The 17,316-nt window shown below is 35.2% G+C and overlaps 1 protein-coding gene across 5 annotated transcripts in view; it reads left to right on the forward strand.

Moving 5' to 3' along the window:
• Positions 1-17,316, forward strand: part of RGS12 (regulator of G protein signaling 12) — an 89,262-nt gene that overhangs the window by 55,664 nt on the left and 16,282 nt on the right. For all 5 annotated transcript variants that reach the window (XM_005148514.4, XM_031048369.2, XM_031048370.2 and 2 more), the window contains 11 exons: positions 182-274; positions 1,439-1,582; positions 5,359-5,538; positions 6,780-6,933; positions 7,925-8,001; positions 9,858-10,058; positions 11,039-11,112; positions 13,864-13,990; positions 14,933-15,029; positions 16,503-16,579; positions 17,096-17,249. In XM_005148514.4, coding sequence (XP_005148571.1) covers positions 182-274; positions 1,439-1,582; positions 5,359-5,538; positions 6,780-6,933; positions 7,925-8,001; positions 9,858-10,058; positions 11,039-11,112; positions 13,864-13,990; positions 14,933-15,029; positions 16,503-16,579; positions 17,096-17,249 — 1,378 coding nt within the window. The remainder of the gene's footprint in view (positions 1-181; positions 275-1,438; positions 1,583-5,358; positions 5,539-6,779; positions 6,934-7,924; positions 8,002-9,857; positions 10,059-11,038; positions 11,113-13,863; positions 13,991-14,932; positions 15,030-16,502; positions 16,580-17,095; positions 17,250-17,316) is intronic.

The following is a 17,316-nucleotide window of genomic DNA, read 5'->3' on the forward strand; positions in this document are numbered from 1 at the left end:
AAGAGGAGAGGCACTAGACTTATATCAAATAGGCATCAACTTTTACTTTAGAAGAAAACTGGAGTGTGATACTGACTGAAATGGCACTTTTATGCAAACTTACCAAGCATTATAAATATGTCACTTGAAATGCCAAGGAACTTTCCTCTGAGACATCTATTTGTTCATTTTTTCACTCTAGGAATTTCTACGGAAAGAATTTAGTGAAGAAAATATTTTATTTTGGCAGGCCTGTGAATATTTTAACCATGTACCTGCACATGATAAAAAAGAGGTAAGTCAGTGTTGTATCTCGGTACATGGTGTTGCTTCTTCAGAAACTGTTACTTCTTTGAGATTATTGGAATTGTTGGAGCTCTGCTTGGTCTTTGTACTGTACCTTCACTAAAATAGGGTTGGAGCTTCAGCCTCCTGTTCTCAATCCTCTGGGAGTACTGTCCCAAGTTGAAGATGTTTGATATTAGACTGCACTGCAGTGTGGAGTTAGCTCTGTAAAAATGAGCTAAGGTTTACTGGGTGTTGAAAAATGGCTAGCTGCAGTTGCCCAGTGCAATGGACTGCAAAGCAATTAACGTCTCAAAGAGGTGTAAATTAGCCTCTTGTACAGTATCTTGTGCACAGCCAAGATACTGCGTTTATAACTAAACTCAGCTATATCTGCTGTCTTAAGTGTAATCATATTTGTTCACAAGTTACGAGAATCTCCATCTTATCCTTTTAAGATAGTCATACATTGGTCAGGCAGTTTTAGTAAAGTTTGTATCTGTGCAGGTTGGCAAAGCTTCTGTCTACACCACAGCCAAATCTATTCAGGTTTACACTGTGGAAACACTTAAATTTTCTATGTCCCTCTTTGATCTACTGTGGTCCACTGAGGCTTTTCCCCTACTATCTTCTGTCTTCGAACTGTATTTTCTGAACACCATCCTTAAGGACTCTGAGCTAGATTTGGTGTGTTTTTTTTCTCACTATATCCAGAATGTGGGTGTTTCAAAGTAAACAAGGTAAAGATAGAACATGAATGTTTTATACCATAAATATTCTTCTGTATACTTACCTCTAACTTCAAGAATTTGAAGCTCAGAGAATTTATTTAAATAGTAACTGTTATGTAACAGATCTAAAATCTAGAAAAATCTATTCTCCTTGCTCAGGCAGCATTTGATGTGCTTCACTTTTATTATTTTCATAGTTTGATAATTTGAATTTTTATTTAGATGGCAACTTTTACTGCTTAAGAAATATTTAATGAATACTTGTAATTTTAAAGGGAAAGCCCTATTTGTATGCCTAAACTAACAAAAGCTGTCAAGTAAAAAATGCTTATATGTGAAGGAAACTGGAACGGCTGTTTGGGGTGGAATATATCAGTGTAAGAAATGCCTGTCTAACAATATGGTTTTAAAGCAAACACACATTTTACGTTTCTTTTCTGTAGCTTTCCTACAGGGCTCGGGAGATCTTCAGTAAATTCTTGTGTAGCAAAGCTACAACCCCTGTTAATATCGATAGCCAGGCACAGTTGGCAGATGATATTCTCAATTCTCCACATCCTGATATGTTCAAGGAACAGCAACTTCAGGTAACCATACAAAACATGACTGCTGTACAGTTATGTCAATTATCTTTTCCTTTGAAATACTTTAAAATCAATAAAAGTAGTTTCAGATGCTGTATGTTTTACTGTGTATAAAAAGCCATTGTAGCAAAGACAATATAGATCCCGTTAGCAGAGTAGAAAAAGGTTGTACAATGGAAGGCTGCTTGACTTGTTTTTGTATATGTGTAGAAAATTGCTGTTAACTAAAAAATAATATGAAAAATGCTTTTATTGAAATGAAGGTTTAGTGCAAGTAAATAATTCCATGTGTTGCAACACCATTGCATATGGTGTTTGCATATGGTTGCTTATTCTTTTCTGTAGCGGACAGTTGTTTACACAAATAGTGTCTAATTTTGGTTAAAGTGGTTTGTAAAATATGTCTGTTGTGTTAAGGGAGTCCTTCCCTTAAGCTTTAATAGAACTGTTAGGCAAAGAGCTTGTTAAAACTGCTGGTGTCTAAAGACCTCTGAAATGGATGTATATTAATGTTCAGAAGAGAACAGTTATGTAACAACAGGATAAATTGTACATTTTCTGTAGAATTTAAGTTTCTTCTTTATTCTCCTAAATAATCTCTTTGGTAACTCTCCCACCCTAACATTTTATTAGTAGAAATAATTTTGAGATCATATTATTTAGACATCTAGAATATACATTTTACTGCATAAATCTATAATTTTATAATTATAGATTATATAAATCTATAAATTATAATTCAGTTATGCAGAAAAATCTGCATAAATGAAGCAGGTCACAATCTTAGTCTTTGTGCAGCATCAGATCACATGCTTTTGAGGCAATCTGAGCAGGTGGGTATGGTACCTCCCTACATCTGTGAAGTGGAGATAGAAAGGTAGGTCTAATTGCTAGTTTAGTAGCTTCTAGCACTACAGCTACCCCCAGTTCGCCTACCAAGGCCTGAGGCTTCTCTGTGAATTACCAGCCACAATCTTCACAGATATTTTTTTGTGCGCTCTTCATCTTGGTTTTGTGGAGCCCGTACCTGAATTGTTTGGTGGAGCAGAAGGTATTCTTATGAGCATGGTGGCTGGGCTGAGGCACATTTTCTTCCTTCTTTGGAAACACCTTGTCCTTAGGTTTGAAGGTTCATGTGGTGGGCAAAAATGCTGATGTGAAGTGCTGCTGTGAGCCTAATCCCAGCCATGTGGACCTGACCTGCTTATCTCAAGTTGTCAATGCCTCTGTAGTTCTCCCATCAGAACCCTCAGTCAAACCTGTTCCTCACAGTGTAAAATTAGGTGAAGCAGAATTAGAGTTATTTCTGCCAAAGTGGACTTGGATTTACAGCTGATTTACTAGTGGTGTGTTGCCTGGCTGAGGTCAGTGCTGAGTCATCAGGAGTCTTGATAGCCCTTAATATCTTGGTTTCACTAAGGGGAAAAAGTCATCGTGGCGACACCATCTTCATAATGCAAAAGCTCTGCATTTGTCATCTCTGACAAGAGCTTTTAGATTTCAGCAGTGAGCATAGAGTGATCTGCGGTGGCCATTGGGTGTTTATGATGCTTGAGAATAGGGAGTGTTGCTCTAACGCTGTTGTGGATTTACAGAAGTGTGTGTGGGAAAGTGCTTTGGAAAGCATTGCTGAGGCTGTTATCTTTCAAACTCTGCCTGTTGGAAATGTTGCTACAAGCTGCTTTCTGTCCATAGCCCGACAAATTTGCCCTTGATCCTATCAGCAGTGTTGTAATATGACTGTGTGGATGCAGCCAAAACACCTGGTTAGGATTTCACTGTTTCTGAGGACAAGAGCAAACGTTTTGAGTGTTTCCAGATGCAAGGCAGTGTAGGCCACTGGAAGATACTGAAATAAGAATAAAAATTATTTACTTCATGTAGAGTTGCATAGGTGCATGTGTATGCTTTTCTACCTTTACTTATGTATAAAGTTCAAATAATGATTTTTTAAGATATATTTCTTTTTCTCATTTCTAAGAACAAGAAATAGCATCTGCTAGTTTTTTTTTCCCCCCCAAATAATCCTAATAATCATGCTAAATATAGGAAATTGGGGATGTAGTGTGGGTTAGCAACGTACTAGGGCAGATGATGATCAGCTCAAGGTAACATAGTCATCAATCCATCCAGGAAAGTTCAAAGGTTGGAATGTTTTTACTGTATTAAGTATGCTTTGCAGACTTCATCTCTGCAGTAACTGTCTCTCAGTTCTCTGCAATTGTTTTCCTTTATTCTTCTGACCTAACATAGAATGGTAATTTTATCATCTTCTGGTGCTAGATTCTGTGACAGGAAGCAACTCTGAAATGATTTGGTTTTCATCCTGAAGTTGTATTTAATTTAAGGTATTTGTTCCACAGCTGTACTGTGGAATCATGTCATATTTTCAGGTCACAAATTGTATTTGGCTTAAAATACAATTATTTGTCAAGGAGTGTAACCTCTGTAAGTTTAATTTTCTTAAAACCTCAAAAAAGGTGAAGTCTTTTGTATTCTTCAGTTACCCTGGATTTGCATCTGTGTTAGTGTTTGTATTTTTCGTGTCATTTTTACCCAATAACCTTGCATCTGCCGTTCACCTGTGGGTCCTTGAGATCGAAGCATTTTGATATCGTGTAGTTGCCCCTCTGTATTTAATGTTGTTTTGGCGGTACACTGCAGTATTATTCTTTGAGCTCAGCAGAACACAAGGAATTTTTCAAATCTTTATGTGTTGTGTACTGAGTGATTTGTTGCGCCATGGCCTGAAGACTACTTGTGTTCTGTAGTTGCCTTTTTCAGTTCTGCCAATGTACCTGTAGTCAGAGAAAGATCTCATTTTTCATAGCATGAGAGAGAAATTCCCCTTTGTGAGCAGTTTTTTAAGTGGGACATCTTGACACTGGATTATCAATTTGACACTTCATTGAGGACACATCAGACTGTGCCGAGCTGTTCCAGTAGGTTATGCTGGTAAAACTAACCCTACAGAAGTGTTTTTTCCATAGCTTATCATGCAGAAAACAGTGCATTGAAAAGCCCAACAAACATGACAGGAAATGGGAATATACGGGGCAAAGGCAAGATTGTGGAAGTCAGCATTCAGTTTGAATAATGTTTCTGTGATGCTGCAGGATCAAATTATCTCTGTGCCATCTTGCTGTTTGCCAGAAAAGTTTTGGGCTAATGCTTGTTGAGAACGGTGTCTTTGCACAATCTGAAGAATGATTTCCATCAGCAACTGGGCTACTGTGACTTCCCTGTAGACTCTTGGGAATGCCATAAAGAGTTCTGTGGCCTACACCTTTATTAGATTTTAGGGAATTTGTCATGTCTAAAGAAGGTGGCATTCATACATTTGCTCCAGGTACAGAGCTGCTTCCTTCCTATGTAGTTGAAGACAAATGTTGGTCTTGCCCAGAGCAGCCATTTATACTGTTCTTTTTCAGGGTTTTGATTTGACAGCACCTTGATTATTGAATCTTCCAAAGATGTTCATCTTGTTTTCCTTATGATTGGGCACATGAACTTTGCATGGATACAGCTCTCAGCTTCCCATGCACTTTGCACTAAACATAATATTTTTCTGAACCTGTGCTAAGGGAATAGATCAAATTATATTTCACTTTAAACTGGTGCGGTGTATTTAACCAGGTCTAAACAAAGTCACACCTACTGCTGTTTACAACAGTATGGTTATGTCCTAATTTTGTGGGAGTTTGCTGTTGCGAAATAGCTTATTTTTCTTGATGTTAGGTTAGCTTATGTAACCATTATCCACTGCATTTTCATTTCAGATATTTAACCTGATGAAGTTTGATAGCTATACTCGCTTTCTCAAATCCCCGCTTTACCAAGAATGCATCTTAGCTGAAGTCGAAGGTCGTCCTCTTCCAGATCCGCAGCATGTTCCCAGCAGCCCCACCTCTAAACACAGCATCAGTTCAGAGAAGTCCAGTGTCACAACACCAAAAAAGGTTACCTTTTTATTGTTCTTACCTGAAAACTATGTTCTTAAGTAATGTTTTTAAAGTTCTTTGGAAGATCAAAGATAATGTATAAAACCCATTAAGAATGTTAGTTTAGTGGTGCTGGCAAACAGAATTAGAAAACCTTTCTGTATTTAGGAAAATATTTAGGTCTTTTAATCCACACTTTTGAATTGGATTTCTAGCTATGGACTTCCTGAATATAATTTTAGATCTTTGTTATTATTTAAATAAAATAAAAAACGAGGATTATTTTTAATACATCAGTTTAGCAGATAATTTTGATTGAACAGTGGGCTTAAGATGTAATATTTTAACCTTTGCTGAGAGCAGGTATTTTATCAGAAGGTATTGGGGAAAGGCTTAACCTAATCTAACTCACCTTTGCAAAGGATAGTTTTTTAATTTCTTAGCCTCCACTGCACTAAGATAATTCTGTGTAAACCAGATGCAGTTGCTTAAAATTAGACAAGCAGTATTACTGATCTCCTGAAGTTATTTAGAGATTAGTTTTTCTTCATGTAGATAATACCACCATAGTATTACATAACTGCATGGGTAAATTATAACTTTGCATTTTTCATGTCAATCACTACACATTAGCCCATCTGCTATCACGTATTTTTATGACTAGGAACCTTTTTAAAAGTAGTATTTTAAGGAATACTTGTATAATCTCACAGGAATAGCTTGCTAAAAGCAAGTTTACTCTAATATCAAACATTCCTGACATTTGTATTCTTCAGCACTAATAAATACTTAGACTATACATGTAAATGTTAAACAAAATTTTTTCATTGCCTTTAAATACAGTTCATGTTCAAGCCCAGCCTAAGAAAACCATCTGAAATACTGAAATGAAATGCTTTGTTTTAAAAGCAAGGCAAATGGTCTTTCCACATTAACTTAGACATTCTGGTGAGCTATGGAGAGCTCTTTCATATGTGCAGGAGCTTTCAATGGCTTGTTTCCAGCTACTGTTTTCTGCTCCCTACCAAGTAGCACATTTCCATCTATGTATTTCCTTGTATTTCCACTGAGGGTTTTTTTGAGCTTTGTTTTTTTGCTGCTGAGTGGGTTGCTGGCACATACGCTTGTGAGTGGGGTAAAGACGACAGCTAACCTGACCATCACACTCTTCTTTTGGGAAGAAGCGTGGGAAGGTTTATTTTAGATAATATACTTACAACTGTGATCCAACCAATGATTTAATTTTGTTTTGGTGATAGTTAAGCGGTAAATCGAAGTCAGGAAGATCTTTAAATGAAGAGTCAGGAGAGGAGGACACTGAGAAGAAAAAAAGGGGAACATTTTTCTCATGGTCAAGAAGTAAGAGTTTGGGGAAATCACAGAAGAGGAGAGAAAACGGTGATTATCCAAATGGTGAGTAATCATGTTCCACTTTGTTTCAAAGGTGTTTCAGCAGTAGATGTGACTAATCTCATCATGGTTAGTTTCAGTCTAAGTGTATCCTAGGGTGTGACACAGGGAAAAGAAACTGTCAAGTCAGAGGCCATAGTGTGGCCATAGTATCACTGGAAGTTTTGCGGAAGCAGTTGTACAAATAAATAGATAAAAGTATGAAAATATTTAAATTAATTTTTATTGACTTTCAAGAGTCTTTTTTTTGTTTGGCTTTTTTCACTGCTTTTCAGTAGACTCTGCTTTTCTCTGTGGTGGAAAATGCTTTTTCAAGCAGAGAGCTACTGTTTTCATAGTAGGATAATTTCAGCTCTTTACAGAGAAGTTGAGGAGATCTATATGTAAATAGTGCCATAGTTACAGCTATTTGAAAATTCCTCCATCTTCATTACCCTCTGTTTCTTTCTTTCATTAGTACCTCACTGGTATATTCACTTTGAACACACTCACTACCTGTTTCCACCTTTCCTGATTAAAATGATCAAAGAATCAGAGTTGGGAAAACCCTTGTAATCTGCTGGTTTGTTACTCATTTGTTTGTGAGAGTTTAAGGAAGAGTTCCTCTGTGAAAGCACCTGTACATGGCCTCTAAAGGAAGAACTGAAAGTTTTGCATATACTCTTTCCATTGAGTTAAAAATAATAGAGAAATTCCACTGAAACATTAGATTTGGACCATATTGTTACTGTGGTTTCTTCTTCTCTATTTTCTAGTACAGGCCCAGACCCACAAGATACCTTTGATAGTAGGGATAGTTTAAGTGTTCTCGTTATACTCACATGTGAAAAGATATCAGAGGCATTTGTTTTATTGCACAGCATGAAGATTGGGTAATATTTCCTTTAATGAAAGCATTATTTTTCTGAGCAGAGGAGCATATTTGAAATAGCTTTCTGTATTATAATGAATAATAAAAACAGGCCTTTTTACTGATTGCTGATTCTTTCCACAGATTCCCTTCAGTCCAATGGATTATCATACAGACGGGAATCACAAGGCTCCATGTCATCAACTGCTAGTCTTGACTTGGTAATGGCTGGCTCTTAAAAAGATGGGGGGAAGTAGTGAAAACAGTTAATTACTTATTCTTTAAGTAGTGTGAAGTGATTTTTTTGAAGTAATACTTTGGAAAGGATTTTTAAGTGATACAGGTGGAGGGAAAGGTTTAATATTAAGCAATTTCAGAATACTAGAAATGTAACAGAGGTTGTATTTATATACCGCTTCTTATTGTGTGCTTGTAACAAAAGGTATCCGTTGCATCTTGTTTGTCTTAGCTTTGGGCACTGGTAGATTTCCAGAATAAAACTTTGCTGTTCAATGGGAGCTACTGTAGCCCTTTATAAACAGTTTCTTCCACCTACTAGAGCTTTGAGTTTCTTTCTGAACAACATGTTAAAGCTTTTCCTCTACTTTGCCTGTAAAAAAAGTCATATTAGGCTCATTTCTGTGGTACTAGTGTATGTTGTGCTTCTTTGCCCTCTGTTTCTTTTAAAGTTGTGAATTTTAATTCTTGTAGTTATAACTTAACTCTGTTCCTAAAATTTGAGAAAAGAGAAGTAGGGGATTTCATTGCAAACACTGATTTTGTCATAATGGGTAGGAAAATAATGGGTGAAAGACACTAACCATTTCTAAGCAGTATAACATGATCTCTAACCATTGAGTTCTAAATTTACAGTGTAAAATTAATGAAATGCGAAATTAAAACATTAAAAGTAGAACATAAGTGCAAAATTAAAAAAATTATCTGTGTTGATATAGAGAAAGGCTATAAAATGGGAATTTTTAAAAGTTTTTTCTTAGTCTTGATATCCCTCTAATAAACTAGATTTTAGCAACTATGTCATTTTGCCTATGCTACAAATATTGATGAGGGAAGCAAGCATGACAAAGTGATGTTTATTTCTGTTGCAAAAAATGGGAAGCCTCCCTAAAGCAACAGTCATAGAATAATAGAATGGTTTGTGTTAGAAGTGACCTTAAACATCAGCCAGTTCCAACCCCCCTGCCATGGACAGGGACACCTTCCACTAGACCAGGTTGCTTCAAGACCTGTCCAGCCTGGCCTTGAAGATTGACAGTGATGGGGCAGCCACAACTTCTCTGGGCAACCTGTTCCAGTTCCTCATGGCCCTTATAGTAAAGATTTTCTTCCTTATATCTAACCTGTAGCGTCCTTTTAAGTTATAAAAAATGGAACAGAAATTCACTTCAGAGATACTTTTGATATTTTGTAGTAGTGTTATTGTTCTAGTGTTACTCTAGAGTACAGGTTAATGCTGCGATCTTTAATCTTTACCCATAACATTGTGCTTCTTATTCCCTTTAATAAAAAAGGCACATGGTCATGAAGTAAATTGTTTTAATATTTTAATTTGTCTGTGGTGTATTTGTATGTGTAGCATTCAGATTAAGTTGAAGAGGAAATTTGTTTGGGGATCCTGATGTTTAAAGGTGTTCCTCATCTCCTTAAATGTTGATTCGTGATGTGCCAATAGTAATTTTTATACCAGAAGGTCATTATTAAGTATAGAAACTTCACTGTTGGAATCTAAATACGATCTTCTTTACTTGCACTTTTAGATTAAGAGTTCTGTTCTATAGTTCGCGAGTCTTCTAACCTGTTTTACACACTTTGTCTAAAACTTCATCTCTTTTAAAATAAATTTAGACTTTTGTAGTGCTGTTACTTTTACCTAAATATTTTTTCCTCCAGAATTTAAATTTATCTCATATTTGAGATATTTAGAAGGATTTCTAAACGATATACATAGTATAAAGTATGCTTCTTGGCTTGGTTGCTTTGTACAGACTCTTAAGGTTTATGCATATGCCTAAATTTCCCATTGGGCACTGACATTTTTTTTTCTTTTCCTGTTCAGTCTGAACCCTCAAGAGTGCCAGCATTTGTACCAGATAAAGAGAAATCTCCCAAATACTGCTGTGTAAACCTTCCAGATGGTTCATCTAGCAAAATGGCTGTTAAATCTGGATTCTCTATCAAAGAGATGCTCTCTGGGGTCTGTGAGAAACATGGCATTAACATAGCTGCAGTGGACCTCTTTTTAGTTGGAGGTGATAAGGTATCACATATTCCTGTGCTTTTTTGAAATTGCTTCCATACTTATTCTACAAATAAGGAAGTCTGTTCTCTCAATTGTAATACACATCTCATGGGTCTACCTATCACATTGGCAATCCTAGTTAATTGAAGAAGAACTTTAGTAAAACTAGAACTGGTGGGTCGTTGTGATTGGTTGTGGTGTTTACATTGCAGAAAGCAGAAGGGAGCTGATGACAAAGATTTCCTTATAATAAGAAGTTAATTTAGGAATCTAGCCCATGTGGTTTCTCCAGGGGAATGGTTAGCTTGTACTTAATTGAAAGTATCCACGAAGAAAACAAATGTGTCATGGTAGATGAAACTGTATTAAAGCAAAGAAACATAATGAAATTGAGTAGTTCAAAGCTGAATGAGAGGAATTCATGCTAGAAGTAAGGTATGTTTTTTAATATTGAGGAAATTTTCCAAGACAGCAGTCTGTGTTGGGGAAGGTGGTGTGTGATAGTTCTTATGCCAACAGAAGTATCTCCAATTAAAAGAGAAGCTGTGGACATGAAATATTTATGAATTTAAATTTGTGCTTATGGTCAATCTAGATTATTGCAATCGCATAAATCAATGAATGTGCATAGTTATGTGCCTGTTCTTTTAAATCTCTTAAAGATTGTTAACTTGCCACATTTTCTAATGCATCATTCTATGCAATAATTTATTTAAGTTGAAGGACTTAGGTTTGTTTTAAAACACTGAGCTCCTGCATACCTGCTGACTCCAGTGGAAATTCAAGTTTGCTCATTGTCTCACAACTATATGAAATAAAGTGAAATACACTTTAATTAGGTTGCATATTGTAAATGAATATCCACTAGAATGCATACAGCCTATGTTAATAATTTTCAGAGTTATTTGAAATAAATTTTTAACCACTTAGCTGTTCTTGCTTAACGTATTTTAACATAATTTTGCTCTCTCTCCTTTTGTTCCTGACATGTACTTTAGCCACTTGTATTGCACCAAGACAGTAGCATCCTGGAGTCTCGGGACCTACGTTTAGAAAAACGCACTTTATTTCGGTAAAAGTCAAAATTACTGTCTTCCTCTGTCATTTTCCATTCCATTTTACTCTTTTTAAGTGCACTGAAGTATATTGTCATTTACCTGTGCAACAAAGCAGTAGTTAATGCAGAAAAGAAGTTGTCTGAATCCAGTAAAAGAATCCAATTAGTCATGTAATGCAGCATTTTAGATTGTAATCCAGCATTAAGGGATCTAAGGTTCTTATTCATTGTACAGAGATATTAGAAGAAATAGGTCTTAATATCAAGCAAAATGTCCCATGTGAATAAAGAAGGTGACCTAATGTTTGTTACTGAAAATGATTGACTTCCACTGTTAACTCACAGTTTGAGTTTCTGTTGAAGTCCATTTTTACTTAAGATTGCTATAACACACATATAAGAGATGCATTTAGCATGGGGATTCTCTGAGTTACACAAGTGCTTAAGTTTTTTGCCTACATTTAGGCACTGATATCCCTGAGATTTGCTTAGTTTTAGAGCCAACTATTAAATGCTTCCTGTACAGGTAATGGTGAGATTAGGATACCTCTAAAAGGTAGTTCAGCAGATGAGGGCAACTGGGGTAAGGATCAATAGGAGAAATGTGGTCCTACAGGAACCTTTCAAACTGAGTAGAGAAACATATGGTGAGTTTTAAAATGATGCAAATGGAAGCTTTCTGGATTGCTGTCTTGGATACAAGTGGGATTTTGATGCCAGCATTCCACTATAGGGATATTTAAATTATTATTACAATGTCTCAAGATGAAGCAGTTGTGAGCAAGCATTAAGGACAGATCTGAGGCCCAGAGGGACCTTCCACATTAGGAAGAGACATGTTTAGTAGTTTGAAGCAGCACAAGAATGAAAGGGAAATTGAACTGCCAGTCTCCTAGTCTAATCCTAAATGCAACAATAAAAGAACAGGGCTCTGATACTAAATGGATATATGGATTGATTACATACTCCCATGCAGTTACATTTGTAATGATGTGTCTGGCAGATTACAGTAAGACTAATTGTATAAAAATTCATCTGAGTAAAGTTTTGTAACCCTGAATCTTAAATCAATGTTATTATTATTGATATGCATATAATATAATTCAGTATATTATATAGTTGTATTATGTAATAGTTTATAGTACGCAGTTTTTGCCAGTAATCTATTTTTTTCCAAAATGCCAGAAAAGGTTTTAATGTTTCTAGATTCTAAAACCCCAAACTAGTCCGATGAAAACACCTGAACTAAATATTTGAGGGAAAGGTCATGAAGTAGAATGTTTGTTACATTATTGAGTTGTGCTTTTGAAGTTAACAAAATGCATTTTTTCAGGCATTCTTCATTTTGCCTTTATATAACTTTTCTTTAGGAAGCAGGGCTCTTTCTATGTGTGGGTACTTCAGGTTAATGAATATGGCATAGCATATTCAATTTTGAAATGGAGATTGAGCAGTCTTTTATTAGGTGTGAGTTTGTTGAGTTTCCAAACTAAAAAGAAACAGTAAGTAGGCAGCACCATATGTTACTTGTGTGCTAATTAAAATGTAGAAATGTTCTACATTATTTCCTTCTGTGGGTAGACACTATGTAAACAAAAATACTCCGATATTTGTAATATTTTCAGACATAAGAGAAGTATTATGTGGGTATATTTGGTTACCTGAATGTCTGCCACTTCTGTGCTAACACCAGTTCATGATTAAAATTGATCACTTCTATTTAGTAGCTGTTGTATTTAAAGAAAATATGAAAGACAGAGTTTCAGTTGTCCAGGTCCCTTGTTGCAAGGAAAAGTCAATAAGACTAAACATCTCCTATTTAAGTAATTTGTGTAAAAGAAAAGATGGGGTTTACATTGAATTGTGTTGGACAAAATCAGTAATAGTTTTGATTTCTCCTGATAATGTATATTTATTTTTTTTTTCTGATAGATTTTTGTTAGCAATAAGGCTTCCCTTGTTTTCATGCTATAATGCTGTTTTACTCAAATGTGTCTGTTATGGAGGAATCAGGGCACAGATGAGGAGCATTTAAAGAAAACCAAGCCCAAAGCTAGCCACAGATTTGTGCAGGGAAATAAACAGAAATGTAATAGTTGTTTGGGCTTAAAGATTTTCTTCTTATTTGACTTTTTTTTTCTATTTTGATGAGATAAAATTACAGAATAGAGTCTGAAGAGTCTTTATCCTTCAAATTCCAACTGAATGATTTTACAGCATTTTGCATGAAAGATTCTCTTACAATTTTTGTGATATGTCATCTAGCCAGAAATCAGCACTACCTGGAATTCTTTTGTATCTGTTCCTATGCTTAAAGTAAACCCAAAAATTACTGTCTAACCTCACCTCAAGAAATTAAATAGGACATTGTGAGTCTCTTCTGGGAATAGAAAGAAATATCTTTCTTGCATCTAAGGTATAGTACAGTCATGGAATCATGTTGGAAGCACTTCTGGACCAAAATAGAGCAATCTCACCATAAAAATGAAAGTGGTATGGAATGGATCCAGTTGGTATGAAGATCACCTTGCAGTTAGGCTGGCTCATGCCTTCACTCAGCTCTGGCGAGAGAAATGGTGGAAGTCTTATTTGTATTAGAAATGCTTTATACCTTCAGGTTAGGATAGATTTGTGCTAATGAATGTTCAGGGTCACTAGCTGTAAACTAGTACAACTTTGCTGTAGATTGAATTTTTTATATTTTGTACCTTTTGTTTATTGGAATATTTCATATTACATATTCATATTACAATTGATGTGTTTCAGCCTGGATCTTGTTCCAATCAATCGATCAGTTGGTTTGAAGGCTAAACCCACTAAACCAGTGACAGAGGTCTTAAGGCCTGTGGTTGCAAAATATGGTTTAAATCTTAATGAACTTGTGGCAAGACTAGTAAGTATCTTTTGATGTAATTCAAGCTGCAATATCTTTTGTCTGGAGAAGATCAGAAAGTAGTCCCTGAAATTATTCCTATCCTTATAATTAGATATTAAAATCTGTATTTATAACTACATGTTGAGATGGAAATGCGTAGTAGTCATAACCATTATGCTTAATAGTAATTACCTCAAAGCTTCAGTCTGCATTTGTTTCATATTCTCTTTCAGAATAAATTCAACATCCTAAATAATAGAGCATGAATTTAGCTTATTCCAAAGCTCAACTTTTCCCATTATTAGCCAGGGTAAGTTAGTTGATGGAGATTAATAGCTTTAACAAGCTATTGTTCCATTATGCTGGGAATCATGGAAGTTGCCTCAAATTCCCTTGCAGAAAATTTTTGTAGAATCCAACTGATTCAACTTCTCTGCTAATAAACATGACCAGCATTTTCTTTATTCTATTATTTTGGAAATTCAAAAAGTGTAAAGTTACTTTTGTGGTATTTCTGGGCTGCATACTGTCTTGGCTGAACCAGTCCATGTTTTAAAAACAGCTGAAAAACTTGTCGGTATAAAGTTAGCTAAATTACAAATTACAAGTAATTTAGAATATAAAATAATCTCAGAATTCCTCTGAAAGATATGTTTTCCTGAACATACTGATGATCCTAGGATATTTGTGCCATCTTGCAAATTGGATGTTTTTTTTCTACTTGTATATTCTTTCCCCCAAATACCATTCTCCTCACATAAATGGGTTACACTCATTGTAATCAAGGCAGTTTTGCACAAACAGAATAAGCATTTTTGGAATGGTAATAAAAAGATTTATTGAGATAATACTGAAACCTAAAAATGCTTTGATATTTTCCTTCAAAAAATGTCGGACTGCATAAATTTGCTCTGAAAACAGCTTTTTCTCTATTATATACAAACTGTGATCCGACTTTAGAATGGTGAGCAGGAACCACTTGATCTTGGTGTCCCTATTTCTAATCTGGATGGTCAGCGGGTTGTTCTAGATGAAAAAGAACCGTCGAAGGGTAAAGGTAAGTTGGCATAAAAGCTTCTATTTATCATGTCAATTGAGTTTCATAAACCCTGACTTTGGTTAGGTTCTTCTGTTGATGCACAGATGAGGTAAATATGATTAAATTTAGATATGTCACATCTAGCATATATTCTTTTTAACTAAAATGGAGTGCAGTTTCTAAAGATGGAAGATTAAATTCATCTGTTGATAGCAAGTCCTTCACTGTTGCTATGTGAAATTTTGCACTAGCAATACTTGAATGTTTTATTGGCACTCAGCCATAGCTACACACAGCCATTTAGGGACACAGAACCTAGTAATAATGATGGGAATAAAATGCCATATAGCTTCTGTGAATTTGGCAATGAGAAGCATTCTCTATAAGTAAAACAGATGCAGTTTTTGCACCAGCTGCATGTACTGCTATGGCAAAACTCTAACATGATAAAGTAGCAGAGTCTGCATCTCCAGTTTTAAATAGTGATTTCTGGAGATAATGTTAGAAAGGATATAATTTGTGATTTCCCTATACAAAATACTTTGAAAAACAGTATTTGATCAGCATAAGAGCTAACAGTCTTTTTGCTAGATTAATGTAAGAAGCCTTGAGAGTGAAGATTTGCTTTCATTAGGAGACCTTTTTATGGACATAGAATGCTTAGTTTTAAAAATGAAATGCAATGTGATGAAACTACATTGACTTAGAGCAGAAATTCTCTTTGAGAAATAAATAGGAGAATGAAGATGGAAGTATTTATTGAAGAGAATCAGATTTGTCATTTTTCTAGGAAACAGAACCAGTTGTCATTTTGATAAAAGATACCAATCTAAATACTCTTGCAGATATTTAGTTTAAGGATTACAGGTAAAACTGCCATCCTATGTGCTGTCAATTTCTATAAAAGCCTAAATTATAGAGGATCATTCCAGCAGTAGGCTGTTTCTTTGGCATATGCCAGTGGAAAAGGGCCATGGTTCTGTTTGTAGCTCACTCTGCAACAGTATATTTGTTGTAGGCAGATGTAATTTGAAGGAGACATTTAATTACTTAGAAGTAGATGAGGAGGATACGGCAACATTTGGAAAACAATGCATGAAACAGGTTGGAAAAGATTCAACGTGAACTTTAGATGGTCTTTGCGACTGATTGTTTAAATTCTAAATTTGAGAATTGCAAACTGAATTATTTGCTAAGATTTTAAAAGCTATTTGGTCTAAATCAGCTGAACATTAAGGATAACTTTAAAGAAATGTCATCTTCAAATTTAAAAGTATAGCCAATGTTAGGAAACTATGAAGGTGAAAGGAAGATTCTGTTAGGTTTTGACTGAAAAATATGAGGGATGTCAACTCTGCTCACTTTTTATTTTCTGAGTACATCTTTGGGAAATTTTAAAGCAAAAAAATCGGTTTCGTGCATCATTGTCACTTAAATATTTCTTAATTGGGAAGTTATATTTGTAGTTACAGAAGGTATGTTTATGTTCAGTGTTTACAGATAAACAAAAAGGTGCATCAGTAAAACAGACTGCAACTGTAACTACTTCAAGGAATCAAGTATTTACTGTAAGTCTTCTGCAATGATTTTTGTCCTTTAGGTCATCTTTTGCTTCCTTCTGGAATTCTATACTCAAAGCTGCATTCATCCATGATTCTGAATCTGCCAAATTCTGTAACTAGCTTGAGTATAGCTGTAATTCATTTGATATTTTCCCCACTGTCAGCAGCATTTATTTGTGAGAACTTTGTCTTCATGATGAATCAAGTAGTTCTTTCACTGTGTTGTGTTTGTTGTTTTGTGTTTCATTGGCTTATCTATATTTGAAGTTATGAATTACTTGGAAATTCAAAGGCCCTTCCTGTTATGTGAATTCTTCAGAGTAAATCATATTATGTTTATTTATACTTTTTGGGTACTACTATGGCAAAGTTCTTTACGACAATCGAGATTAAATTAAAACATTTGTTGTGGTGAAAGAGAAATGTATTTTCAAACTCATCTTTTTATTCACTTAGAACGTATTATGTATACAATGATATAGTCTAAATGTAAGTAGTACCTTAACTTTCCTTCTAATGCAGGGAGAGGGAAGAAGTCTAGGAAAGTCTAATTCTATCAAAATGAAAGGCGAAAATGGAAAAAATGCTAGGGAAGTCCGGCTGTCAAAGAGAGAAGACTCTATTGCAAAGATTGGGAAAAAAAAATGTCAGAAAATAAATTTGGATGAAGCAGAGGGTATGTGAACTTTACAGTACTAACATAAGTAGTCTTAGAAAAATTAGAATTTTGTGTACGTGTAGCA

The sequence above is a fragment of the Melopsittacus undulatus genome, chromosome 7 (genome assembly GCF_012275295.1).
Source record: "Melopsittacus undulatus isolate bMelUnd1 chromosome 7, bMelUnd1.mat.Z, whole genome shotgun sequence".
NCBI classification, from domain to species: Eukaryota; Metazoa; Chordata; class Aves; order Psittaciformes; family Psittaculidae; genus Melopsittacus; species Melopsittacus undulatus.